Genomic DNA, 27,679 nt, shown 5'->3' with positions numbered 1-27,679 from the left:
GTGCCGCCCCCGCGGACACGGGGCCGGAGGAGGCCGCGCCCGCGCCGCCTGGACCCACACTGGAGTCCAGCGGACCCCCCGCGGATGCAGCCCCGGACGAGGAGGAGTCAACGAACCACATTCCCGAGGGCGAGATGAAGCACACGGTGGAGTCCCGCGCCGAGGCGGAGCCTGCCGCCGTACAAGCCGACGCCCGGTCGTCGCCATCCCCGCAGCCTCCCGTCGTCGCACTTGAGGAAGAAGTCTGTCCAACTTCCGAAGTTGCGGCGGAAGCTCCAGCGCAGCCCCTGTCGGTGCCCGAGTCTGACTCAGCGCCCGAAGGCGAAGCCTTACCCGAGGCTGCCGCCGAAATGGCGCCCGAAGCTTCGCCGGAGATGCCTTTTGAAGATGCTCTCGAGTCTCCGTCTGAAATTTCCTCTGAAGCTGTTGAGGAATTGGCAACTGAGACTCCACTCAAAGCTGCAGCAGAAGATGCTCGAACTGGTGGACTTGAAGACTTGAAGACCGAAACTGTTTCAGAGTCTCAATCTGGTATTCCCATGGAGGATGCTCTGGAAGCTGCACCAGAAATTACCTCAGAAGCTTCGCAGGAAGCAACTGCGTCTGAAAATGTATCTCCAGCTGGGCCCGAAGGTGACGTGAAAATGACAGACGACTTGGCTGTGGACACAGCACCTGAAACTGGGTCTGACCATACGTCGGAACCTGTGCCTGTACTTGTGTCACATCCTGTGGCGGCACCTCCACCAGAAGCTGAACCAACAGAAGCAGTCCTGGAAGCACTACCGAAGGAAACTCCCGAGGCCGCCTCCGAAACTGCACCCGATACAACTTCAGAGGTTGACACTGCGTTTCCTGAAATTACCGCGGATGCCGGCCCTGAACTTGTCGCTGAAGTCGCCATTGAAGTTGCAGTACCTGTGGTTGGTTCCGAAAATGAGCCAGTAATTAGGACAGAAACAGCATCTGAGGTTGTGCCCGAAGCTTCACCTGAGATTGCCGAATTGCCTGCATTACCTGAAACTACATCAGAAGCCACACCGGATGTCACACCCGAAGCTACACCCGGACCTAGCGCTGACGTTGTTCCGGAAACCGTTGTGGAAATGGCACCTGAAACTTCTCCCGGAACTGAAACTGTATCTGCTGCACCCGAATCCTTGGCCGAGGTTGCATCAGGTGCTGCGCCCGAGCTGCAGACGCGAGTGGACGAGACTTCTTCGCCTGAAGAAAATGAGGCCGACCAATTTGCTCAAATCAGGCCGGAAGAAAATTCGGAGAAGCAGCCTGATACGGTTGTGCAGCCTACTGACGAACAACCCGAGGAACAGGAGCAAGCCGATCTTCCAGAAGCTGTCTCGCCTACGGAGGTGTCTTCCGGGCCCAGCACGGTGGTGGAGGCTGCCAGCGACGTCAAGGACAGCGAGTTGGACAAGGAGCCTACCAAGGAAGTGGAGCCGGAGGCACCGGCTGTCGCTTTGCCCGAGGCCCCCTCTGAGGTCCCTTGTGAAGTCCCTTCTGAAGCTCGCCCCGAGGGAGGGGAGGAGGTCCAGAAGGGGGCCGAGGAAAGCGTCGCCACGCGCCCCAGCCCCGCGGAGGGGGACACCGCGCAGCCAGCGCCACCAGTCGCGGTGGCCGCCGTGCCCGCCGCCGTGCCCGCCGCCGCGCCAAGAATAGAAGAAGCGGAGGATGTCCCGGTGCAGGGCAAGGTCCCCGTGCTGCACGCGGAAGCGCAGGAGGCCCCTGTGCCGAGCAAGCAGGCCGTCGTCCAGCCCGACGCGGCCCAGGGCTCGGGGACCTCCGGAATCAAGTTAGAGCCCAGCCATGACGACCTCGCCGAGAACTCGGCGCCATCGAGCTCAAGCACTGCCACGCCTTGCCCCCCATCGACTGAACCAGCGCCCTGCGCCGCTCCTGCCCCTTCCCCTGCGGCCAAGGCCAGTGTGCCCGTCGCGGAATCTGTGATATTGGCCCCCAACCAAGTTCCTGTCAAGCCCGACCCGAAGGCGACGGCGGGCCGCCAGCCGGTGCTCAACAGCGCGCCGGTGCGGAGAAACAGCGTGCATCAGCTGGACACCTACCCGTCGCCCTTCGACGACAAGCAGGCCGCGCTCAACCTCTGCTCGTCGGCCTCGGCCGCGAGCCCCGTACTGAACCTCAGCACGGCCTCGACGGCGGCCACGGCCACGCCCCCGGCCCTGGGACTGAACCTCAGCACGACCGCGGCCTCGGACGCGCCGCTCCAGCTCACCATGGCCGCGCGCGACGAGGAGCGGCCCAAGATTCGCCTGGCGTCCAAGGAGAAGCTGTTCAAGCCGTCGGTGGTGGCGCTGGAGGAGACCTGCAAGCGGATGCTGCCCACGGGACCTACCGGCCCTGCCCAGGCCGCCGCGCAGGTGTCGCACGTCAAGCCCCCCACGCACAAGGCCGCGCCCGTCCTGTCTTCCAACGCCAAACCCCCGCCGCCGCCGCCGCCGGTTCCGCAGCCACAACCTCAGCAGCAACTCCCGCCCTGGATGGCCAAGTTCCCGCCCGCCGCGCTGGCCAACATCCCCGCGCACGTGCTGAGCAACATGCCGCCGCAGCTGCTGCAGAGCATCCCGCCCGAGGTGCTGCTCACCATGCCGCCGTCCTTCTGGGCCGACATGGGCAACCTGCAGGGCAACCTACAGAGCAACTTGCAGGGCAACTTGCAGGGCCAGGCCAGCGGCAAGCACAGCAAGGGCATGGTCCAACCGGCTCCGGCGCGCCCCAATAAATGTGATACTAGTGTAAGAGCCAAGCCGCTGCCTCCAACTCAACCCCAGGCACAGCAGTCGCAGCAGCAGCCGCCGCTCAAGAGTGTGCTCAAGTCAAACCAGTCGTCTGGACAGCAAGCCCCTCCCGCCGAGGAACGCCGCCTCTTCTCCACCCTGCCGAAGGACACCGTCGTGATCCCCACCTACTACGTGGAGCCCGGCAAGAAGGCCCCCTCGGCGGCCCCGTCAGCCCCCGCCTCCGCAGCCCCGATGCCCATGAACCTCAGCAGCGTGCACCCTGCCGTCGCGCAGCAGCTCGCCGCGCCGCTCAAGTCCGCCTCGCCTGGCCAGCCCAGCCAGCCTCCCAAGCCAACCGCTGCCGCTCAAGCTCCGCTGCCGCCCAAGCCCAAGGTGGCCCCCAAGCCTGCACAGAAGGCCGCGCCGTCGAAGGGGCTCAAGGTGCCGACACCCCCGTCGGGGCCCTCAACTTCATCGGGCCTCCTGCCCCCAGGACTGGGCAGCCTTCCGCCGGGCTTCGACCCCGCCATGCTGTGGGGACCCATGGGACCTCAATTCTTGCCGCCGCAGATGCTCGCACAGGGCCTCCAAGGGCTGCAGGGCTACCCTATGGACCCGCAGCAGATGGCCAAGATGGCCATGATGCCCGGCCTCGGCCCCGTCCCCATGGGCGGCACGCCGCTGGACCCGCAGAAGATGGCGCAGTTCACCCAGATGGCCGCCATGATCTCAATGATGCCCCTGGACCAACAGCTGGGGCTGGCGCAGGGCACGCCGCTGGACCCGCAGAAGATGGCGCAGTTGAACCAGATGGCCGCCATGATGACCATGATTCCCCCGGACATGATGCTGAACCATGCCATGATGAACTCCATGCGTCAGAACCACATGCCCGGCCCCGCCAAGAGCGGCCAGGGCAGCCAGAGCAAGCAGTTCAAGGGCCAGCCTCCGCGGTCGCTACCCTCCTCCCGCACGTCCAGCCCCGCGGGCCAGAGGGACTCCGGCAACGCGCGCCCCGGCTCGAGAGGGTCCAGCCCCGCCCAGAGGGGGCCTAGTCCTGCTCAGAGGGGTCCTAGCCCCGCTCAAAGAGGCCCCAGCCCCGCACAACGGGGCCCCAGTCCCGCTCAAAAAAGTGTCGCCCAGACGGTGCCAAGCCCGGCGCGCCACAATCCTAGTCCCACCAGTCAGCATTCCATGAGTCCTCCGCCACCAGCTCCCTCCAACATCGCCGCCAGCGCCCTCAGCCCGCTGCAGCGCCTGGCCAAGCAGACGTCCATCTCCATCACGCCCGCGCCTGCCAACATCAAGATCCCCGCGCCCCCCAGCAGGCCGGCCCCGCGAGCCGCCACCAGCAGCGCGTCGCAGCAACCATTGCCCCCACCCCCGCAGCATGTCCCTCCGCCAGCCCCGCAGCAAGTCTCGCAGCAAGCCCAGCAGGCCCCGCCTCAAGGGCAGCCCGTCAAGAAGCAGCTGGGCTCCAAGATCCGCAACGTGGTGGACGGCCTGCGCGCCAAGGCGGAGCAAGTTGGGGCGCCGCTTAACCTGGCCGACGACCAGCCCACCACCCCCGTCAAGAAGGTGATCCAGGTGACCAACACGCTGACCATCGAGCTGGAGCAGAGCGGCACCGAGGAGCGCCGCGATCGGCCCGCGCGGCCCCCCATGCCGGGCCTGCTGCCATGCAAGGCCATCGAGACGCCGGCCGCGCCCGCCGCGCCGACGCCCGCCTGCCAAGTGTTCCTGTTGGACCAGCAGACTCCTGCGGCCAAGCCCACCCCCACGCCGCGGTCGCCGCCCAAGGACGACACCGCCGCCACGTGTGCTCAGCTGATGGAGACCCTGCTAGTGCAAGTGGACGAGCTTCGCCACCTCCAGAGCAGCATCAAGGAGCAGCAGCCCCCACTCGCTGCCCCCGGCGCCGCCGCCCCCGCACCGCGTCGCGCGAAGGTCAAGGTGACGCCGACCAGGGCCCAAATGACTGGCGCGGACGGGTCGCTGAAGAGGCCACCGTTCGCGAGGCCGCTGCCCCCTGCCAAGCCGGTGGCGCCAGCCTCCACCTCTGCGACCGTTGCCGTCCCTGCCACTGCGCCCGCCGCGACCGTGGTGGCGTCTACATCATCACCGACCCCCACCTCCAGCGTCATCGCCCCCGTGGTGAGCATCTCGCCAACCGTCACCATCTCGCCGTCCGTGTCCGTGACGCCCATCGCGCCGAGCGGCCGCCGCTCGAGCGAGGACATGTCTCTCCCCTGCAGCCTGCCGCTCAACAAGGTGTCCCAGATGCTGGACTCGTGCCGGCCCGGGAGCAGCCCCGCCCCCGTGAGGCCTTCCATTCCGCCCATGCTGGCGGCCGGCGGGCTGGAGATCGTGCCCATGGACATCGCCGCCACGTCGATGCCGGCCCGCACGTTCGGCATCGAGAAGCCCCACATCACGGCGCCCAGCATCAGCCTGAGTCCCACCGTGTCGCTGTCCCTGATGGGGCCGCGTCCGTCGGGGCCCCCCGTCCGCAGGGCGCCAGACACCCCCGACGTGTCCGTCACCATGGAGACGCAGCCTCTGGCCGTCCCCGCGGCCACCATGACGGCCCCCTCGGCGCCCACGCTGCACCCCAAGAAGGAGCTGATGGCGTACGGCCTGCACGGGCTGCACGGCCGCGCGGAGCAGGACGCCCCCGGCCACTCGGACAACGACGACAGCCAGGACGCGCTGCACGCGGACAGGCTCGTCATCGCCGAGGAAGAAATGGCCTCCATGCTGCCCAAAGGCGAAGTGGACATCGAGGACATGTTCGAGGCCAAGGAGGAGCCCCTGGAGCACGACGCCCAGTTCGAGGCTGCTTCGCCCGTTGTCCAGGACTTGGACGAAGAGGCTTTGGACGATGCGCCGGAGCCCTCTTTGTTGGAGCAGCAGGCGACCGTGCCTGCACCCGCAGCACCACCCTTTGTGCCCGCAGCACCTGTGCCTTCGCCGATTCCACCACCCCCGGCCGACAGGCAGGCGGAGCTGGCCAGCACCGACTTGGCTCCTGAAACTGGCGACTCTCTGAACGCCGACGATGCCGATGGAAGTGAGAGGGGAGCGGACGAATACGTGGTGCCCGTGCGGTCCACCCGGAGCGGCAAGCCCCTGGAACCAACGCCCACCTCTCCGACTGCCAAGGCCTCCAAGCCCAGAAAGGGCAAGAAAGACACAAGTCCAGGTCCCAAGACTGGTGTCGGTGCCAAAGGCGAGACAAAGAAGGCTTCCAAGAAGAAGAGGGAAAGTGAAAGAAAGGCCTCGAAGCAGCCAGAGTCGGAATCGACGGAAGAAGGGGACCAGAAATATTTTACATTCAATCCTTCTCCAGATGAGTTTCTCGTTCCTGGTCCTGATGGCCAGAAGTGGTATTATTGTGACATCTGTGAAGGTCTATATAAGCGGGCATTCAGTCTGAAACGGCACTATCTCCGATCACACATTAATTATGCTCATCTCACTGTCAGAGATATTGCCAACTGTGGTATTGCAGCAGGGAATAAAATGCCAATATTGCAAGTCGATGTTGCTAGTGATGATCCGTCTTCTGCTGTTGAAGTGTCTTCAGAAAAATCTAAAGATGGTATTGGTGGAGTGTATCAATGTTATACATGTGATGAAACATTTGATGAGAGAGAAGAAATTCGACAACATTTGTCAAGTCACAGAAAGCAACTCAGTGATGAAGCGTTGAATGATAGTGAAGTTGGACTAGCTGAATCCCAAGTCGTTTCTGATGAAGCACCCACCTTAGAACCAGCTGTTACACTAGAACCCTCAGCAATACCTGATGCAGCTCCTATTTTAGACCCAGCTCCAACTGCTTTACCCATTCCTGAAAATTCTACTGATAAAATTGCTAACTTAACCAATGAAGAGTCAATTACAATGGAAAATGATCTTCTTTCCATTGCTCTAGATGAATCTTCCTCTTCGAATGTGGAAGCAGATGTGGAAAAAGAAGTAAAAGAAGAGTCATTCATGTGCTTCTTTTGTGATAAGTTTTATGGATCACGTCAGAAACGCCATCAACATCAATTACGCATCCATCTTCGCCCTAAAAGACGCAAAACTAAAATTATTTATGCTTGTGAATATTGTGAAAATGCTGAGCCTATTTACAGAACTTTGGAAGACTTATTTAAACACATGTGTTCATCTCATAAAAATGTCTATTTTTCTTGTCTCTCTTGTGAATTACGATTTCCGGACAAGAAAGAGTACATGGAGCATCAATTGTTGCTCCATACTGAAAAGGAGCCCTCTATTGAAAATGATGTGGAGACTTTGGTGACACCAGCCATACCTAATGAAGATCCAGCCCCTACAAGTGGTGCTACAGTGGAAGAAAGTGATGCCAAAGGTGCTGAAGAATTCCAGTGCACTGTTTGTCAAAAACTTCTAGTCAGTGAACAAAACTTGAACAGACATTACAGGCTAAAACATGATAACCGGGGAAAGAAAAAGAAGAAGAGACCTGATTCTTTACCAGTCTCTGATGAAAATTTGACTGAGAAGCTTGATCCTGAAACATTATTCTACAGCCAAATATCAACTAATATAAGAGAAAATCTACTTCACCATTTGGATGGAAAACTTGATTCCCAAGAGCTATATGAGCGAGAAGAGGAAGAACCTTCACTTGTACCTGCAACGGACTCATCGCGTACTCGAATATCTATGGACAGTGTGCCTGGTCCCAGCACGAGCTATTCATCACAAGAGAGTTTGAGCGAAGCCATGCCTGCCACTAAGTTAAAACATGTTAACAGAAGGAGGAGTAGTGATGGATCTCGCACGTGGGAGAAGTATGCCTTCCCAAAGAAGTACGATGGGAAGGGTGGCATGACAAGCTATTTGCGTGATATGTCACATGTGGATATTCATACTCAAGTCACAATGAGGCAAAATGCAAGACGGTTGGGATCTAAAGAAGCTGTGCAAAGCCCTACTCCTTCAACATCTGGAGGATCAACCCGCAGCTACAATCTACGATCTAGTCATGAGGAAACACCTATGTTGGATTTTCCATCAATCTTGTCGCTTACTCAAAGTGCTACTGGAATTCAATTACGTCGAACTGCAAGTGCTGCTACATTAGAGAAGAGTATGTTGTCAGTCAGTTTCAATCCCCCTGAGCTTCCAAAATCTGACCATGACAAGAAGTTAAAACCACCGAAAGTACCAGCAGCAGACTACCTGAATGCTGCATGGCGCCAGGGGCCCTTCCCCATGGTCAATGGACGTGCAGAGCTTAGTGGAGAATGGGTTAGACCCAAGAATTACCTCTGTGCTGCATGTGATGCAAGATTTAAAAATTTGTACGACTTGGAAGATCACAAGTGGAACTTCCATCCGAATGTGTGGTGCACTCACTTTGAGTTTGATGATGCAGCTCTCATACCCTTCACAGGTAAAGCCATCCACTTACCACAGATTTGGTTATGTCAACTTATTTTCAGCTCTTGATTTGATATGAGATGTTTATTGTGTTTGTCCTTTGCAGCTGTGGGAATTAAGTCACCAAGTGACTTAAACCGAAGAGCAATTGATGCCACTGGAACCATAATGTCTGCACCCGCAGTGCCGTCAACTCAACAGTGTGACATGACATGCACCAAGTGTCAACACATCAGTCATACACCAGCCGATTTGCATCACCACATGCTGGACTGTGGTGGAGACGCAACATGGCAACTGATGATGGTGGCAGCAAGTCCTGGCAGCTCAGGCAACCGGCGCAACAAGAAGTGGAGACCATTTGGCAGCCGTCGTCGCAGACCTCCAGGACGCCGGGGGTTGAAGAGGAATATACCAAACACCCCCCAAAGGCCACGGTCAAATAACCCAAAGACACGTGGTGGAGATGGTCAGTAAATTTTAATTTTACTTTCTGTTTTGTTGCTATTTCTGTTTTGCTCACCCTTGATCTGTCTCTTTTAGCGGATACAATCCAAAAAATGATTGCCAACCTCCCAGCCAAGCGTGCTACAAGAAGAGTCATTCAGTTCAAAGAAGATGAAATTAAAACTAGGAGCCAAGCCACTATTGCAAGTGTAAGAATTAACTTAGTTTTCTCTGGTTGAAGAAAGTTTCTCTCTTTCCCAAGTTAAATGTTTGTCTCCTTTTCAAGTTGGGTAATACTCACCATCAAAGCATGAGAGAAGGTTTCCCTTGCACTTCTCTGGCGTTCAAATCAACTCCCTTTTACCGAGTAGCATGTTCCATGTGATGTGTTTGGTTTTTTTTAAATGGTGAAGTGATTTTGTTTTTGACTAAGCTTGCTTCAGGGTTTTGTTTTTGCTTTTTAAAAAAAAAATTGAATTGGGGCAACCTATATTTAGTAGGGTATGTATTTGTGGAATTTTCTGCACTGGGTTGTACATACATGGGCTGTACTAATTTATGCATATTAGCCTTTTATGTCACCATTGCACTGCACATTTACTACTGCCGCTTTGTTAAGAACATCAACTTGTATAGAAGGAGTATCTACATTCCATCATCCTATAAAGTTACATAAATTTAATATCCTTACATGGGAAAGAAAAGTCTCATTTTTATATATTATACATATATACATGCTATTATGTGTCTTGCTATCGAATTGATTTGGTATTGTTTGTTTTTATCGCAGACACGTCTTTTAAGGAAAAGATTCAAGGTACAGTGGGTCATGTAGACCTTTATATGTTACTGGTGTTGGTTTTGCATGGTCTAGCATTTGTTTGTAAATTTGTGCCTTATGAGTTACTTATGATATCTTTAACGTCATGACTCTCTGGCTTCATCCATTGCCTTGAACCATCTCATCAATTTTGAGGTGTCATTTGGTGGTGGCTTCTGTTTCTTTCTTATCATGAGTCTTATAAAAGTTTCTTTTTAAATAATCTTATAAAATGTACTTTCAAGTTGCACTTCCTTTTGTTTTATTATTAGTTGTTTCAGCAGGTGATACAATCTGCTTGTTTTTCTAATTTCTTTCCTTTTTGTAAAATTTTCTGGGCACAGAGGAGACATAAACAATTTTAATTGTCTTTGCAGGTTCCCTTCCCTGTATCACAGTCTGCTCTTCATAAAGCAAGTCGAGCTTTGGTGGACAGGTCAAAAACTGCCTCTTCAAGTAAACCGGGTCACATGCCAAAAGCTCGACCATTGAGATCACAGGCGAGTTCCGGACCTCTATCAGCGCCTTCCACTTCAACATCTGCCGACGACCCCGACCCCGAGGAAGAGGCGACTACAGAGGTGGAGGCTGATGTTACGATGGCTACTGAAGAAAGAAGGTCTCCATCAGAATCAGAAAAGTCTGCCTCACAGGAGGAACCAGTTACTGATGCAGCATCCAGTAGTGTAACAACTCTGAAAACAATCACCAATTCAGAGCCATCTGGTTTGTAAACATTGATTTCCTGGTTTAAATATTAAATACCTACTGTAAACAAACTTGTCACCATTACATTATATGGTATTTTTCACATCTAGGTGACCGAAAGAATTTGAGAACAAATACAATTCTTGAAGCTATGAAGTTGGCCATGCTAGATTCTAATCCAGACAGTGATGATTCAGTGGAAGAAGGAAACAGAAAGAAGTGCTTAAGATCAGAAAAACTGTCAATGGAATTGCAAGTTCAAGCAATGGAATTGGAAGATGAAGAAAATGCTTTGAGGCAAGCCTCTGTGGAACCATCCTCCTCTGTTAAAGAGATACACCTGCCTCCAGCCCCATCTCTGGAGCTGACCACTGTCCAATTTTTAGCCAAGTCCATGCCACCCAACTTCTGTGCTGGATGTCAAAGATCATTTTGCAACAATTCAAATCGTGACAGGCACTTGAAAGTTTGTCCTTTCCTTCTCCAGGTAAGTTATGTCAACTAGTTTAATTATTTTTTTTCTATCAGGTCAGTTTGGTATTTCTTCTTTTGATAATACACTTACTGTGAAACTTTTCTCCTGCAGATTGCTGGAGATGGTATGCCCAAGTTACGGAAGCAGCTAGAGTACCGCAACCATCCATTGGTGTTGAATTCTCTTTCTTCCAACCCACCTGATTTCAACCTTTCCATGTTGCCTGCGTCTGATGAGAAGGCTAAAGTTCAGGGTTCAGACAGCCCTGATTCTCGTATAGCAGATAAGCTTTTGTTTGGTGAGACTGTTCCTGAAAAGAAGCCTGCCTCTGGAAGCAAAAAGGCAAAGGACAAGAAGAAACAGATTGTTGGCATCAGGAAGAGGACAGTCCCGGGGGACAATTCAGAAGGTGGAGTTGTCATTAAGGAATCTTTCTTGGTTCGAGTTGACACGTCTTCATTAAATGATGCTGTCAACAATGACACAAAGGAGCAAGAGGTTTCTGATACAGAGACCCCTTCCAATCAATTGAACAAAAATAGAAAACCAAGAAAAAGTGACCATGTTGAAAAAATTGTTCAGAAACCTTCAGACACTCCAAATGAAGATAACCCTCACGATTCGAAAGGTAAAAGAAGGTCAGTGAGAAGTTCAACTCCAGCTGCTGAGGATGATGAATCAAGAAGAAAATCAGTTAGATGTTTATCAGCCAACGCAAATGCTGTGATTGATGAAGATGATTTGCCCCTAAAGAAATTTACTCGTGCAAGAAATGCAAGCCCAGCCAAAATTCCTGTGATGAGGATTGACCGTGCCACGACCGGTGGTTCTACAGAAAAACAGCAATCACAGACAGCTACTTCACCCATGGTTAGCCCTCGAAATTCTCGACAGTCTACTGGTAAATCTCATGGTTCGAAAAGGACCGCCTCAGATGTGCTGGACGATGATGCTGATTATGATACAGACGAGTTTGAAGAACTTTTGGATAAAATGGCACCTGATGAAATTAAGAATTTAGATCTTCTGTCTCAAGTTCTGGAGGGGGATGAATCTGGAAGCTCGGATGATGACTTACCTTTAGTCCCCAAACAAAAGGTGAATGAAGAGTATTCATCAGATGATGATCTCCCTCTCAAACCCAAAGCCTCTTCAAAAGTAGCTCGAGTTGAAACAAATGAAGCTGAAAGTTCTGATGAAGAAATAGAGCAGGCAAGCACCAAAAGAGCCAGCAGAAAGAAATCTTCAGGAACTCCCATCAAGAAGCTTCAAGAAATAGCTACTTCCATGGCTGTTAGTTTGTCTGATCTGCAGTCTTCAATGAACAAAGGTAAAGCCAAGAGTAAGAAAGTGAAACCCAGTGAGGAAGAGCTGAATGATGTTGCGACACCTCCAATCAAAGTCATTGTCAAAGTGACTAAACCTAAAGACGATGAGGATGATGTTTCGCCATCAAGGAGAAGGAGTTTGAGGACAAAAGAAGTTGAGAAAAACCAACCTGAAATTCAAGATTTGAAGGGTGGAAAGAAGAAGGGTAAAGAATCTGAGCTTGAGCTTGAAATGGAAATTAGTGCTTCAGCAAAGAGCTCTAAGAAGAGAGCAAAGGTTGACTCTCCTGAAATGGAATCAAAGGAGCAAGCGGACTCTCAGTCGCGTGCTTTATCTGATGAAACTCAATCAGTGAAATCTTCCAAGAAACGCATCAAGTTATCTGCTGACGTAGGAACACTTCCAGAAATTAATCAAAATTTAGCCAACCATACTCAGGATTCATCAGAAGAAATTCAGAGAAGTAGTGATATGTCCAAGAATAAAAAGAAAACTAAAACACCGTCCATAGCCCCTGTTCCAATGCCGGAGCCAAATCCAGAAACAGTCAACGAACTGGATCCCAACTTAATCGGCGAATTGACTCCTAGGCTAAGCAGGAAACGCTTTAATGAGCTGTCTACTACCCCAACCACAACTCCAACACCATCTACAAGTTCCAAACTTGTCATCGAACCTGAACCATCATCTTCCCTCCCTGTTTCAAAGAGTGTCAAATCTAAGAGTAAGAGCAGACCTTCAGAAACATCAGGAGATACCTCAGGAGATGCTCCAATAACTGAAGCCACATCAAAGCAAACCAAAAGCAAATCTAAGTCAAAGAAGAAAGCTAAAGGAAAATCTGATGAAGTTGAGCCTACTGAAGATAAAGATGACAACTCAGAAGAAAAATCCCCAAAGATCAACTCAAAGAAATTCTTGGAGCTATCTGATGGTGATTCCAAGTCAAGTAAAAGAAGAATGAAAAGTGGATCTGTTCTGGAGGAATCTCTTGAAGATGGTACCGCTACTACAAATAATCAAGGAAAGCGGATACGACTTGATGATGGTGCTGCTGACTCAGCTGATAATGACAGTGTCATCACAGAATCAGATAGTTCAGAAGTTACGAAAGGCAAGCGTAGCAGGTCTCGGCTGGAGAATTCTACTGATTTATCTGAAACTGAGAGCACATCAGCCTCCATTGACATGGCTTCAACAACTTCTAATTCCAAACAATCAGTTAAAAAACAAGGCAAAAGGAAGAGCAAGGGTAAGCCTCAGTTGTCTAATGATATCGAAGAGGATAATCAGAATGTGAATGATGCTACTGCGTCACCTGAGGTGGCTCAGCCCAGTAAACGACCAAAGATGGATGCTGTTGTTGATGGCTCTACGCAGAAAGAAACAACATCAAACTCCATTGAAGAAAATGATCATGGTTCGTTAATAGAAGATGTACCCCAAGTCCCATCTGAAACTGCCGCTGTTCCAGCTGCAAATGTTGGTCAAAATCCTCCAGCTGCTGCCTCTCCGACTCCTGCTGAAGCTCCAGAGACTAACAACAAACCAAAAAAGACCCAGAAGAGTTCTACTTATTACTGCTTTGTTTGCCAAAGGCACTATTCTACTGCATTCAACTTGCATAAGCACTTTGCCAGTGCCTATCACAAGTCAAATCTCAATTCCTATTGCAGCCAAGACAAGACCAAGACAGGTGATGGTACAGATGGCAACTTTGATCTTCCTGATGCTGTTGTGGCAGGTGGCGAAGAGCCTAAATCACAAGAGAACAACAGTCAGAAGGTTCCTCCCGGTTCTAGTTGCCCAACAGCTGAAGATGAGTCTTCATCTTCTGAACAAACTAAGGAAAAGACCTCTGATTGTGAGAAACTTTCTGAGGAAAGGGAGAAGATGCCAGAGCCTGAAGTTTTACCCACCAGTTCACATGACCTGACAAATGCCAATGCACTTCCTGTCTCAGAAATGGACCAAGAACCCAAATCCGATGTACCCGTTCAGGACAATAGCAAGGAAAGGCGTGGAGAATCTCTAGCCACAAGTCAAAGTTCTCAGAAGGCTGACGAGCCCAGTGTTGGGGCAACTGTTGTTGAAGCACCTGCTGTTGAAGCACCTGCTGTTGAAGCTCCTGCTGTTGAAGCTCCTGCTGTTGAAGCTCCTTCCAATGAAGCACCTGCTGTTGAAGCACCAAGATACACTGAAATGCCTCAGGCTTCTCAAGAGCAACAGACTGTCGGTGGTGCTTCACAATATAGTCAAAGTCAGTATAATCAACAGCATTATGATCAATACAATTACAACCAAGGTCATCATTACCAGCAGCATTATGGCCAGCCCCAACAGTATGATCATCAGCAGCCAAACCCACCTTACAATCACCAGGAACCTCAGCAAACTCATCCCTTTGATGAAAATTCGCAGCCTGCTATGCAGACATTGCAGACTTTTGACCACAGTCAGCAGCCAACGCAACAAACTAGTCATTCCTATGACTCTCAAGTATCCAACCAACATTATAATCAACAACCGTCTAATCAGCAACACCCTCAATCCTATAATAACTACAATAGTTCTGGAAATTGGCAAGGAACAGACTCCTGGGGTCCATGGAGGATTCCAGACGTTATTCCCTCCTACTCACAAGAAGAAGCAAGTGGAGGTATGGGACTGGGATCGATCCTGGATTCTGTCAATCAAGTGCTGAGTGGTGATGGTGGCATGTCAGATTCTCTTCCCTTGTACCCTGATGTGACATCATTGAGCGATTTGCAACATGCTATTGGAGCCAACGACGAGGAGATGGCTGTCCTGAGACAACTTGGGGAAGGCTCCTTGCGCGAGCTGATTGGGCCGCACCACCAAGTGGCTCCAGCAGAGGAGGCTGAGCTGCTTGACTTGGACAATCAGAAGAAAGCATCCGACCGCTCAATTGCTGGACCATCATCTGGGTCCGAAGGTTCTGCACAAGCCTCCAAAGCTGCGCCCTACTTACCGTCTTCTAGACCGGGTTCATCTAGAAGCAGCCAATCATCCTCTTCCTCAGGTAGCGGTAAGTTGTTGATTTTTTTCAAACAGCTGATAGTTATAACTGAGTTTTAATACCTCTCCTATTTTCATATTGTGGGTTTTGTTGGTTTTAGGTGCTACCACATCCACAGCCAATGCCCCTCCTCGGTCTAAAGGTTCGCTGTCCACTGGTCCAAGCCTTAACGAGCTCTATGAGGACAAGCAAATGTGGTGTCATTTGTGTCATCGCCGGTTCTTGGGTCTGGCTGCTATGAAAAAACATATGGAGAGCTTCCATGCCCATTCAGGTGAAGGTGAGCCTGCTGGTAAGTAAAATCATTTCTGGCTTTTTTTCCTTTTTTCATATATATATTAGGTTTTATTGTTACTAATTTACTTTTTATTAATCAGGACGGAAGTTTGAACGACGTTCTCTGGCATTATCTGCTGAAGGCAGTAGTGAACCTCGCCTGTGTTGCAGTGTCTGCAAAGAAATGGTTACAGATGAAAAAGCTCTGCAACAACACAACAGTGAGATGCATCCACCCAGATCAGAACAACCAAAGAACAAGTACGTGTTGATAATTTGTTACACAGCATTGGAGATAGATTAGCAGTCTCAAATGGGTATTTATGATAAATCATTTTTAATGTATTCTAGGAACAGTGAAGGACTTCGTACTCAGATGTCCTCTGCACTTGGTGGCTTACTCGACCGAGCCTTGAAGAGCTACATGAGCAAGTCATGTGCACCAAATGCTTCTAATTCAGAAACAGACAAAAGGTTTGTTGGATGATGGTAAAACAGGTAGTATTTTAAACTAGTAGAATAGGTTTTTCATTTCAATTTTTTTTCTTTTTTATGCTGTGCAGCCGCTTGACTTTGGGTATCTTAAGCAAACTAGCATTGCGCCATCAATCAAGCCTCTCTCTGCCAAGTGGTAGTGGCGTTAGTATTGGAACTATCGGAGGAGGAGGTGGTCCTACAACAAGTATGCTAGTTGACCAGCTTGTTGCTGCAAAACTTGGAATGAGACGTGGCAGTGGTGGCAGCATGCGTCGCCGGTCAAGTGGAGCTAGTAGCCCTGGTATTGATGGTAGCTTTGGCTGCCCTGTCTGTCATGAAAGGTAACTGTCATTTAAATTCGCCCAGCAACCTCGCGCAAATGTTACTTTTCTTTGCTGTCATTCATATAAACACATTTTGTGTTCTAGATTTGCATTTGAGGGGTCTATGAAGAGGCATTTGATGTCGCACAGGAGAGACCCTCCCGAGCAACCACAAGAAATTTTATCAGGTAAGCAAGAGCCAATTTTCTCACTTGCATGTATTATTTACTCTCAAAACTATTTAGCATAGCATGTTTGAATTTGAAACTGATATTTGATGGTTTTCAAAGTTGTCTTGGTCAGTGAAGTCTTCTTATTTGTATTTCTAAATGATTGTGTAAAGTATTTTGTTGAGACATTTAAGAAAGTGATTTCCAAATAATGTTTCCCTATATCTGGCTGGAAAATGCGGTAAAACTGTTGATGAAATGGTAGTAGTGCAGTAGTGTTGATGTGTTGCTTTGTGGCCCCTGCAGCCCCGGTGTCCCGGCCGGATAGCCCAATGGAGACGTGTATGGAGCCTGCTGTGGGATTGGATGGGGCCTTCCTTTGCTCAGGTTAGATTGATGTTGCTTGTGCATGAGCCTTATAGTGTAGTTCATTTGCATTAGTGAGTGTCGTCACTCAACTTAGTGCAGTGTGTTTCTATTTTTATTTTGAAAAAGTTGTTTTAGTTTTGTCTTTATTTATTATTTTATTATAGAAACCAATTAGTATTTTTTCTTTCTTTAAGCTTGCTTTATTTATTTTCCTGTTTCTTTTATTTATTTTTCTTTTTTTCAACCATTTGCAGTCTGCGGTATCAATTTCAAGACACCAAGTGAAGTGATGGAACATCAACGGATGGAACACGTACTCAACCGCAGAACGTCACATGAAGAGGAGGGTGATGGTGCAGAAGAACCTCATATTGATTCTGAAACAGCGGAGAAGGCTGAGAAATGGATAGAGAACCACACAAAACTCCAAAGCTCGCCGAAGGGAAGACATCCGCTTGGCAAAGATGTGAAAAACAGGAAAGTTGCCATAGCTGTTGAGTCAGCTCTCCTGGAGCGCACAGAAGAAATGAGAATTAAAGCAGAAGCTGCTCTCAGAGAGTTGAACCAGACTCGCAAGCCTGCCAAGGGAAGTTCGAAAGAAGCCAAGTGGGGTGTGGATGCTGTGAAATTTACGGTAACCAAGGAGCCACCCCTTGTTGGCGTGTTTGGTCCAACACTAGAAAATGAGAAGAAGCAGATAAACATTCCTGTTGTCCGAAAAATGCCGAACAATACGCCTCGCTTTTCTTTTCTGGGTAAGAAGGGTGGTATGTTCAAAGGAAGTGACGATGCCAAGTCAGAGAAAGAGAAAATTGATGTCTATGATTTTGATGAAGCAAACAAGAGCAGTTCATCTAAACAACAAAATGATGAAGCCAACAGTGCCGCTAACCCTGGGGCTGAAGCACCGAAAAAGAAAAAGAGAGCACCCAGAAAAGAAACTCAAGCCAAAAAAGCGGCTGCGGCGGCGGCAGCTGCTGCTGCCGGTGAGAAAGGAGCCGATGGTGCAACGGAGGTTGCGAAACCCAAACCCAAGCCGAGAGTTCGGAAAAGCACAAGTAAAAAAGCCAAGGCGCCCAACCAAACTACAGCACCCACTGGAGCGGAAGGTGTCCCCATCAACCCGACCCAGCCGACGACGCAGGAACCTTCGCTGGAGCAGCCCCACGTAGCAACCCCTGCCCAGGCCCCTGCTCCGGCCCCAGTCCCAGCGCCCTTGCCGCGAGACCCCCAACCCCTGCCTGGAGAGGCTGTAGAGGGACCCCCAGCATCCCTTGACGCAAAGGAGCAATCAGAGGTAGGCAAAGCAAATCGTTCTCCCCGAGCGAAAGCATCTCTTAAAACTGGTTTGAGTGTACTTGTGCAGGACAACAGGCAGCTCCACGTGCCCACCAGAGCACCGAGGCGGGCCAGCATGCATGACGTCACTGACTATAGTGTGTTTGATTTTAGCAGTGACGAGAGCACGGACGAAGAGCTGCTCATCAACCCTGACGCCCCCTCCGCCCGATCCCGTTCGCGGTCGACCCAAGGCCCCGGCACGATCCCTGGCTCCGCCCCCGGCACCACCGCCCCCGGTACGACCACCCCCGGTGCGACCACCACCACCCCCAGCCCCGGACACGCCCCCTGCCCCCAACGCGTCAAGAAGCCTGCGGACGCGCGGGTGAGGCGGCTGCTGGAAGAGGACTGGACCTGGCTCGAGGAGGACAGCGACGAGTACGAGCGAGAGGCGAGGCAGCAACGCAGCGCGCGCCGCAAGCGCGCCAGGAGGGCCGCCAAGTCCGAGGCCGTGCGCGCCCACGGCGGCCACGGCGGCCACGGAGCGGGAAGCGCGCCCACCTTCCCAGTCCCAGACCCCAAGGCGAGGCAGGAGCGGGAGCGACAGGAGCGAGGGGTGAAATGCAGCTGACTAGCCGCCGCGGGGGCAGCCCTTTAGGCAGCCCGAGCCAGATCGACGACACTGTCTGCGACGGTGCGTCTTGTTCCAGGACGATTTGTCCTGTAGTAGTCAATACACTAGCGCCTATCTGTGATGAATGGTAATATGCTTGACAGTTTTTTTTTTTTTTTTTGTTTTTTTTTTTGTATCTTTTATGTGTAGTGACAGGAAGACTGATGTAATTGTGTAATGCAAGAAAATCTATGCGATCAATTCCCCTAGCCGTAAGATTTTCTTCTTTCTCTTTACCTAACGTTAATGAAGTGTAAATGTGTTACTGTGCAGCATTGTGCCAGGTTTTCTTTTAATTTTAAGCGAGTATTTTTTTCCCTTCTGTTTTGTTTGAAACATGTGCTCTTATTACCATTTACTTAATTCAAACTGCATGTAGAGTAACCAAGTGATCTGGTCATATTTTGTCAAGTAAATGTTTGGATCTTTTGTACAGTTGCACTGACATGTATGGATTGTTGTTTTTTTTCTGGAGATATTGAAAGGGGGATCTGTACAGCTGTTGTAAGTTTTCTTGTTAGTAATTCAATGTAAGTTTAGAATTATGTGATCTCGGAGTTAAACTCACGAGTTGAGTACCAGCCATTACTTTGTGAAAAAGTTAAGTTTCCTTTGGAAACACTTTTCATTACTGCCAAGTATTGTAGATTTTTGAGAATTGTGTTCAAATGATCGGCTCGATTTTCCAATTGGTGCTCATTTCCAGGATTTGTTTCTCATTCTATTGATACACTGCTATCTTAGCGATTTTATTTTAACTGTGCCTACTTTGTACATATTCCACGACAATATATATTATATGTAACTACTGCCAGAGAGTGCCTTTTTTCCCTGTGTAGAGAACAAAACTATTTTCATTTTTTTAATTTAGCTGTGTGGTGTGTGTGTACATTTTTTTTGAAGAGGGGTTAATGAAATGTATCAGCTACATAGGACATATCTTGTTAACGCTTCTGTGATGCAATGGCACTGTTTTTGGTGGACCTACGTGTATATAAGCTATCACTGCCAAATAAGGAGCAAAGTCCATCTTACTAATGCTGTGCTTTGTTGTGTCAACTTATATTCATTTCCTTAGATAATTGCAGTATTACAAGAACGTACTTTGGCTTCCTTGTAGTGGTTTGTTTTTCTTTGTAATATTTTTTAGTTAGATTTGGTTTTGTACAGTAATTTTCTTTCATGTGCATGAATTCTGATTGGTTAGTCACTTGCATGCTGCACATATAGTTTTGAATTCCTGCGTTCGCTTAGATGTTGATTTTGTTTTTATCACAGGTCCCACCAAAGAAAGCATTCATTTTCCTGTTCTGATAATATGCACACAGATTGAATGAGTGCTGAAAGGTCACATTGATGTAGATTTATTCATACTTTCATAGTCAGCCTGTCATTGTAGTCATCTACCTTCAACTGAGTTAAGAGAATACATCTATAATAACCATGTAAATAATATCAAAGACTGTTTCTTGTAAGTCCTTCTTGTAATCTTGTGAAAAAAGCTGCATGTAAGTAAGTGTAGTTATTAAAATGATAAGGGTTTATAAATATATATATATTGTACTAAAGAGGTAAATACTATTTCAGATAAATGTTAAATTTGAATTATGTAAATTATTAGTGTTTGTGTATTTTTCATATTGACAAGAAAATAAATTGTAATCTTAATAATTGAAGTCTGTGCTTTATTTACACTCTCACAAACCACGTTCTGAACCATGTAGAAAATTACCAGCAAAACCCAACCCCTATCTGTAGACTGGGCAAGATAATCCATAAATACAAATCCCGACATATAAAAGAATGCTGGAGGAACATAAAATGAAAATAGACAAAGATTGGCGAGTGATGAGAAATACTGGGATGAATAGTGGGGAAACAGCAATAAATATTTAAAGACACCGGAAGTGCGCGCTGGGCCTAGTCCGGGCGGAACTTGTAGACGTTCTTCCAGACCTCGAACAGGCAGATGGACGAGTGGAAGTGCAGGAAGATGGTGAGGGGGATGGACACGTGGGTGATGACGGTCCAGGGCCACACTCCGAACAGGGTGAGGTGCAGCGGCCGGAACTGCGCGCGGCTCTTGCAGAAGGTGGCGACGAGCCACGAGCACAGGCTGCCGTGGATCAGGAACGTGATGTACTCGCGGCCCGGCTTGCTGCTCCACTGGCGCTCGCCCACGCAGCGCATGTGCCACGCGCGCAGCAGGAAGTGCGTCTGCACGCCCGCGTGCACCACGGACAGCACCTGGGGTCATGCGCGTGGAACAGGGATTAGCTTGGCTCTCTCTCGCACCCATGGCGTGCTCCCTCTAGGTGCGAGAGAGACAGACTGACAGACTCACCTCGACGACAAGCACCCTGAGGGCGCCCCTGGCGCGCGTGGGCTCCTCGTCCTGCAGCACCATCAGGGAGGCCCCCACGATGGAGAAGATGGAGTAGAGGTACGCTCCCGTCTGGGCCACGAACAGCAGGAACATGTCCATGGGCAGGGGGTGGTAGGGCACTGCAAGAGAGACGAGGCTCTTTGAGACCCAGCCGGTGGCGTCCGCGCGGTCCGCGTCGACAGTCGACACAGTCGCACTACTCGCACTGCGTACCGCGGTCCACGCCCAGGCGGCGCATGCTGATGGTGGCAAAGACCACGCCCAGGATGACGAACACGTGCAGGCTGCCCTCGACGTAGCACACGAGGGTGTGCGCGGCGCGCTGGTAGCCGTCGGCCTCGCCCAACGCGAAGAAGAGCACCAAGGACATGATGGTGGCCACCTGCAGCACGATGCCCAGGAACATGCCGCGCTGCGAGTGCGTCAGGTCGAGTGACAGGTGCAGAGCTGTCCGCCAGGGCACCGACCCCGTCCCCGTGCCCCCGCCTGGAAACGCAATAACGCCATCAACGCTCAAACTGGCGACCCGCCACTCCCAGCCGGAACAGATTACGAACCCGAAACCGTGGACTGCGCTTGGGGACGCTTCTTTTCGGCCGAGTCCATGTCGTCGTCGGTGTCCGGGTCCAAGGCCTGGTCCTGGTCCACGACGCGAGAGCTGCGGCTGCCGTTGCTGAGGTCCAGGCGGCTGCCCATCCTGCTGGCGCTTCCCTCGTCCTCGGCCTTCCCTGCCTGCGGGCACTCAGACGGACGTTCAGACGGACGTTCAGACGGACGTTCAGACGGACGTTCAGACGGACGTTCAGACGGACGTTCAGACGGACGTTCAGACGGACGTTCAGACGGACGTTCAGACGGACGTTCAGACGGACGTTCAGACGGACGGTCAGACGGGCACAGAGCGGCCGAGAGGCACGGACATCAACTCACATGTTTCCATATTTCGAAGAGGATGACAGCGCAGATCAGGGAGTACTCGATGGTGCACGGGAACAGGAAGGGCCCCGAGCTCTGCAGCAGGTTGCCGATGACGTCCTTCTCGGGCGAGTCGGAGGCTGGCTCGCACGGGTGCGGTGTGGACCGAGTGGAGTTAAAGTCGAAGCTGGAGAAGTTGCCGGTCAAGCTGTCCAGTTCGTCTGAAATTGAGAAAAAAACGGTATCAAAATGAGGTACCTTGAAGGTGCGCCTGAGTCTGGGTAATAACTACAGTTTTAAGACCTACCCCGGTCGGCAAGAGCATGGCCGCCCGTGCCGAGCTCTGCGATTTCGTGCCGGGTTTCTTCCACAACCACACTGAGCCACTCGCAAATGTTGGTGGCAATCATGTGCGCCAGGCCAATGCGAGAGATGCAGCGATGTCGGCTGATTTCGGAGGCCTGCCAAACAAAATTGTCATTGACGCAAGGGAGGAACTTCGAAAAAGGGCACTTGCGGCTGTCGACTGGCGGGAATGGGAATGTGCTGTAGAGCCAACACTCACACGAGAAAATAATAATCGACACGCTCTGTTTTCGAATAGAAAGCATTTAAATCGACACAACAGTAAAAAAAATAAAAACAAAAGAAATTTAAGACGTTATAATTGATGCAATTAATCCTTGAAGGGTGAAAACTGGTGTGCATCGTGCTCGAGGTAGAGTTGGTACGCAGACCCGAGCAACCCACGTGGTGTTGTGTTTTTGTTTTTGTTTTTCGTTGAGCAAAACCAAAACCCAGTGAAGGAAGCAGCGCAAGAGGTAACTTCATAACAGAATTTAGGCTTCAGATTTTTTGACAATCTCAGTGATATTTCATTCTTTAAAGATGTGAGCTTTCCCGTGAGTGACGTTTAGCGTCACTTATAAATGGTAATCCGTTTGTCTCGGAGTTTGTCACGTAAAGATGTGAGACTTGTGGTTACCGGTCCGCTCTGTGGATAGGCTTTGTTATTGTCACCATTTCGCGTTATGTGTCGTTTGGACCTTATCATGCTAGATCTTCCTCGTGCTCACCGTTTTCTGGCAAGGCTAATAGCTTCAATCATGTTAATATTATGGATTGTTTTCTAGGTTACAAAATGGCCTCACGAATGGCAGCTGCGACCAACCTCGATAAGTACCAGTGCATGTTCACATGGCACAAGGAAATACCATATCCCATCAGTTCTCATTGGGTTGTGAACACAGTGGAAGACAAACTGAGCTGTTCTGATTGCGAATGGTCATCGGTCGTGTATCACCTTGTCTTAGCCTTTGAAAGTAGTCGGTTGGGTAAGCCTCCTGCTGCCCGAGACCATCTTTTAGCCTGTGAAGATATAATTTCACAATCTCAATGCTTCTTGAAATCTGGCTTGATTGACCGAAATTTAGATGGAATAAAGCATGTATTATACTCTACATGGTTGCATTTAGTTGACAAATCAGAATCGTTTGATACTTTCAAAGACTATATGGCTGAAATACCAATCTATAGAAAGATGACGCCCAAACAGAAAGCTGGGGTTGTGGCACTTCATGCTGCCTGCCTTATGGAGTATGGTGCTAAGGGTAAGGAGTATCTTTAATTCTCTTGTGTTGACAGACCGTTTCATGTTCTTTTCCCTTTATGTTAACTCCTTTTGTTAACACTCAACTTCAGGAAATAGACGTGCTGTGGAAACTATCCAACAAGCAATCAAGTACGATGAACATGAAGGTCACTGGCATTTTCTCAAAGCAGAAGCTTTGCGCTATGAAAGACTCCGATGCATATCTATTGAAGAGAGGCCTCCATCAGAAGAGGAGCTAAAAAGTTTTCAACTAGCTCATTTTTATGATGAACATACACCCTCCCATTTCATTGGACTTGCCGCATCTCTTTACGACTCAGTAAAGAAAGAAGTGGGTCCCTCAGAAAAGCGCGAAGAATCTTCTCGACTTTACAAGTAAGACAGGGTCCTGGCCCCACAGTAATGACTTAATTTGTGCATCTTAACTCGTGATTTGACATTGCTCATTCTTCGTTTATTTATTTTAGGACTGCCCTGGAGAGTTGGCCAAATTCTGTGTATGTCAACATAATGTGTACCATTGGAGTTTTGACTTATGATTATCGTGTGAGAGACACAAAATTGGCTGACCGAACCCTTGGTAAAGCCTTGAGACTCGCCCCTCACAGCTCCATTGTTAACATCGTTGCTGGCATTTTCTTCAAGTGGCCAAATAGTAATGAAAGAACTGCAACTCGCCACTTCAATGTGGCCAAGAAGCGATATTCTTCTCTGGTAGACGACATCACTAATGGGTAAGGCAGTGTGTTGTTTATTGCTTGCAGATTTGTGTTAAGTTTCATCTGCTGACAAGTATCCTCTAACTTACAGACAATTCAAAAACTACCGATATGCTCTTATGAGAGTGATTTCAGAGGAAGCCCCCATCGACATCATGTCTTTTCCATCTAGCAACGGCAATGCAAGTGGTGATGACGACGACGATGATGATGATGAAGAAATGTTTGATGATTACTTTTATACCCATGCCTTTTGATTCATTGATGGCCGATGATGTACTGTTTTTTCAGTACTTCTGTCACATCTTTCTTTTTAAGCAGTTATGAATATACAGGGTGTTCACAGTAACTTTGGCCAAACATCTGAAGGAGGTAGAACATAAGACAAAAAATTGTACTACCTCTTCCAGAAGATTGGCCAAAGTTATTGTGTACACCCTGTATACATTTTAATGGAGATCTTTGTTTGAATTTATGTAAAAAGTCCTTAATAAACCAAGAAAATCAATTCTTTTCTTACCTTATTGTTGAAAAGCATGAAGTGCATCTGTGCTAGTGTCAAAATTGCTCGACATGCTGGGAGGAGTATTTTCACTTGCTGCTCTGCTTGCTCACAATGGTAGTTTTGGTACTTCACAAGCCCATGGGCGACTTCCAGACAGCAGTAAATCATACTACCAATACCAAACGCTGCAAATCAATTTTTCTGCTGAGTGCTATCAGACAAACCTTGTAGTGCATACTATCACTGCGGCTGTTGCGCCTACCGTTCATTGCTAGTCTAAGGTACACGCTTCCATAGCGCACAGTCTCCACCGCTCGGGTCTGTCGGAGGACCTTGAGTCGGTATCGAATTCCGCGTTGGCCTGCAAACAACAGTGCGGTCGCTTAAGTCAAATGTGAAAACCATGGTGCCTCCATTAGAAACAAGTCAAAATCACCTCGATAACGCTTGACCGTTACTTTTCTTCTGTGTCGCCACGCCGAGGCGATGTACACGTACAGCATGAAGAGCAGGCTCACCAAGTACAGGTACAGGTAGAACGTTTGCTTCACACATCACAAAGTGAACAACAATCAAACTTCACATTTGGAGAGCATCAAGCAGAACAGGCGAGAAAAAGGCTTACTTCGAAAGATTGCGGGAAGATGTCCGAGACTAGAACCTCGCTGACGGGCAGGGCGAGTCCCAGCAACACCACCAGCTTGACGTACTGGATGGAGATGACCGTGCAGATCATGAAGCTGGGGAGCAGAGGGAGCATTGCCGTGAGACGCCTGCCGCGTAGGCAGCCAACAGACCTCCACGCACGGGCGCGTTCCGGGTGCCTACCCAGCGCGGCGCTCCGCTGCGGGGCAAGGGCAACGGGCAACGCATTCCGCGGCCCTCCTGGCCTTCCCTCAGGGCTGCCGGGGAGCTGTATCCCATTCGCTGGCTGCAGTGCCAACCTGCCAAGCACTGCGAAGCACGGCGAAGCGAGAAGCGGAGCGTTTGAGCGTGATCGCGCGCCGCCTCCTTCAAACGCTGCAAGCGCGTGGCGGCGCGGCGCAGGCCTTAAAAATGCCTCCTTTGACGTTGGCCATGGGCTGCCGTTGCCGCTCTAAGCCTGGGTCGGGGTGCCGCTGGTGCCGCTCTGCGCTTTGTTGGGGTTGGAGCCGTCAGACATCTCGCCGCTCTGTCTGCCCCAGGCCGCTTCGAGGTCAAAGCTACGCCGAGAGAAATAACAGGAAGGAAACCTCAACGAGGTGGTTCGCGGTTCTGCCATGGCAGGCCGCGGCTTGGATTGCCGGGGCATGGACGGGTGGCGTGGGGGCTGGGATTTGATTTGGAGCCAGGCAGGGTGCGGGGCCCGGGCTCGATTATCGCGTCAACAGGTGATCCTGATCGACTCTGGCAGCCTGCCTGCTCTGCTGCTTTGCTCTGGCCAGCCTGTTTTGGCGGCCCTGCCTGCGCGGCCAGTCGATGAGCCTCATCTGCTGACGGCATGCTGCGCAGACTGCATGCCGAGCTGGCTGTCTCTCTCGCACCCATCCGGGACGTCGCACGAGTGCGAGAGAGACCTGCCGCCCGGCACGAGTCTGCTGTCGGGGGACTAACAAGCTGCAGACCCCCGCGACTCACCCCTTGCCGCCGCTGCTTGGGGCTCCGGGCGACTCCGGCGGCCCCGGGCTGCTGCTCTGGTGGCGGTCGTCGGCGTCCCGGTCGTCGTCGTTGTCATCGTCATCCTCGGTGGCCGTGGCGGTCTCGGTGTCGCCGACGTCGTCCCGGGTGTCCACGGACGGCTTGTCTGAGAGGGCACTAGACGGCGTTGTAGCTGGCGTCCCCGCAGTCGTGGACTCGTGTGTTCGGGCGCGCGGGGGGCTTGGCTTACCTCCACTGCTTGAGGGCCTCGTGCGCCGTGGCCAGGGCATCCGACGGCGTCCTCGGCGGCTCCTCGGGGGCGTCCTCGGCATCGCGACGTCGCGGTGTGAGGACGATGGTGCTGGCGCCGGGGCTGAGGCTCTCCAGGTCGCCTCGCACCGGCACGTCCACGCTCATGCCCACGTCCACGTCCAGGGCGACGTCGGCGCGGACGTCGCCGTTCTCCGTCGCCGCGGGCATCCTGGAGGACGAGGACGATCCCGAGCCTGCAGCAAAGCAGCTGCGTCTGGGTAGACTGTTGTGCGGCCCTATGAGTCTAGCGGACTTTGGCGTGTCTTTTAAGAAAGGGTTCAAAGGCGGGTTAAGGTCCAAACAAAGCAAGGCTCCACAAAGGCGCGCTTTGGGGGCATCTGTTACGCGTGCTCGTGAATACTAAACGTATAAGAATCTAGGTTCGGGAAACCGCCCGACGGCCATCGCTGCTTGTCTCGCACAACATACCCATGGTCCCTCGTGCGCCTAGGCCGCCTAGGCGCGCCTCCTCCCTCCTGGGCGTCCGCGTGCCTTCCCGCTTCCAATTCTGAAAGCACTGCCAACAGACAGCAACCAGCAGTCAGTCGCGGACGGCCGAAATGAGTACCATGATCTTGGGGGTAATGATAGCGCCGGCCTAGCCCGGCCGGCATGCCGGGCCGCGGGCCGCGGGCAGCCCTGGCCCCAGACCGCTCCGACGGCCCCGAGGACATCGCCACGCCCGCCGCCACGCCACGCCATGCCACGCCAGGCGGACTGTACCCGGCACGGCTCGCCGTGACGCCGTGCACGCCACGCCTGCGGTGCCGTCGCGTCACTCGCGTGCTTCGCTTCGAGTCCGAGGCTCCGCGTATAAAACCGGGAGAAGCGCCACAGTAGCGCGCGGTAGTGCGGAAAGCAGGCCGGCAGCGTCTTTTTTGGCAGGGTTTGAACCCGGGGCCCGATGACCTTCGCCGCGCCGGCCGCTCGGCTACCGCTGCCACCTGCCGCGCAGGTTCCAAGTTAAAAGCCATCGAAATGAAATCTTATCGCGGCGACACTTGCGTGCGGCGGCGCGATGCATTCCCCATTCAGCGCGTCAATATAGACG

General features: G+C 51.2%; 3 protein-coding genes across 9 annotated transcripts; 2 read left to right on the top strand and 1 right to left on the bottom strand.

Moving 5' to 3' along the window:
- The first annotated feature begins 48 nt into the window (after positions 1-48).
- Positions 49-20,238, top strand: LOC117653831. 4 transcript variants are annotated; one of them, XM_034399776.1, is made up of 15 exons: positions 50-8,187; positions 8,281-8,643; positions 8,718-8,830; positions 9,412-9,438; positions 9,819-10,167; positions 10,260-10,636; positions 10,736-15,002; positions 15,094-15,285; positions 15,371-15,530; positions 15,621-15,743; positions 15,833-16,087; positions 16,175-16,257; positions 16,546-16,626; positions 16,863-17,905; positions 18,064-18,205. In XM_034399776.1, the coding sequence occupies exons 1-15, from the start codon at positions 135-137 to the stop codon at positions 18,064-18,066; spliced, it is 15,489 nt and encodes a 5,162-aa protein (XP_034255667.1). In that variant the 5' UTR covers positions 50-134; the 3' UTR covers positions 18,067-18,205. The 4 variants fall into 4 exon arrangements, with proteins under 4 accessions (XP_034255665.1, XP_034255667.1, XP_034255664.1 ...); XM_034399775.1 differs by having other exon boundaries at positions 51-8,187; positions 18,061-18,201; XM_034399774.1 differs by lacking the exon at positions 16,546-16,626 and having other exon boundaries at positions 49-8,187; positions 16,863-20,238.
- LOC117653833 (proton channel OtopLc-like) lies at positions 20,222-27,212 on the bottom strand. 3 transcript variants are annotated; one of them, XM_034399777.1, is made up of 13 exons: positions 27,058-27,212; positions 26,567-26,822; positions 26,317-26,493; positions 25,325-25,439; positions 25,136-25,244; positions 24,962-25,060; positions 24,715-24,884; positions 22,171-22,324; positions 21,879-22,084; positions 21,506-21,680; positions 21,162-21,434; positions 20,907-21,067; positions 20,222-20,809 (listed from the first exon to the last, which is right to left on the bottom strand). In XM_034399777.1, the coding sequence occupies exons 1-13, from the start codon at positions 27,059-27,061 to the stop codon at positions 20,483-20,485; spliced, it is 2,226 nt and encodes a 741-aa protein (XP_034255668.1). In that variant the 5' UTR covers positions 27,062-27,212; the 3' UTR covers positions 20,222-20,482. The 3 variants fall into 3 exon arrangements, with proteins under 3 accessions (XP_034255668.1, XP_034255670.1, XP_034255671.1); XM_034399779.1 differs by lacking the exon at positions 27,058-27,212 and having other exon boundaries at positions 26,317-26,482; positions 26,567-26,649; XM_034399780.1 differs by lacking the exons at positions 26,317-26,493; positions 26,567-26,822; positions 27,058-27,212 and adding an exon at positions 25,528-26,235.
- On the top strand, positions 22,603-24,702 carry LOC117653834. Of its 2 annotated transcripts, none has more exons than XM_034399781.1 (5): positions 22,603-22,684; positions 22,997-23,473; positions 23,565-23,850; positions 23,943-24,209; positions 24,286-24,702. In XM_034399781.1, the coding sequence occupies exons 2-5, from the start codon at positions 23,005-23,007 to the stop codon at positions 24,449-24,451; spliced, it is 1,188 nt and encodes a 395-aa protein (XP_034255672.1). In that variant the 5' UTR covers positions 22,603-22,684; positions 22,997-23,004; the 3' UTR covers positions 24,452-24,702. The 2 variants fall into 2 exon arrangements, with proteins under 2 accessions (XP_034255672.1, XP_034255673.1); XM_034399782.1 differs by having other exon boundaries at positions 22,671-22,795.
- Positions 27,213-27,679: the final 467 nt, after the last annotated feature.

This window comes from Thrips palmi, unplaced genomic scaffold (genome assembly GCF_012932325.1).
Source record: "Thrips palmi isolate BJ-2018 unplaced genomic scaffold, TpBJ-2018v1 HiC_scaffold_8, whole genome shotgun sequence".
Lineage (NCBI taxonomy): Eukaryota > Metazoa > Arthropoda > Insecta > Thysanoptera > Thripidae > Thrips > Thrips palmi.
This window is presented reverse-complemented; position numbering and strand designations above follow the sequence as displayed.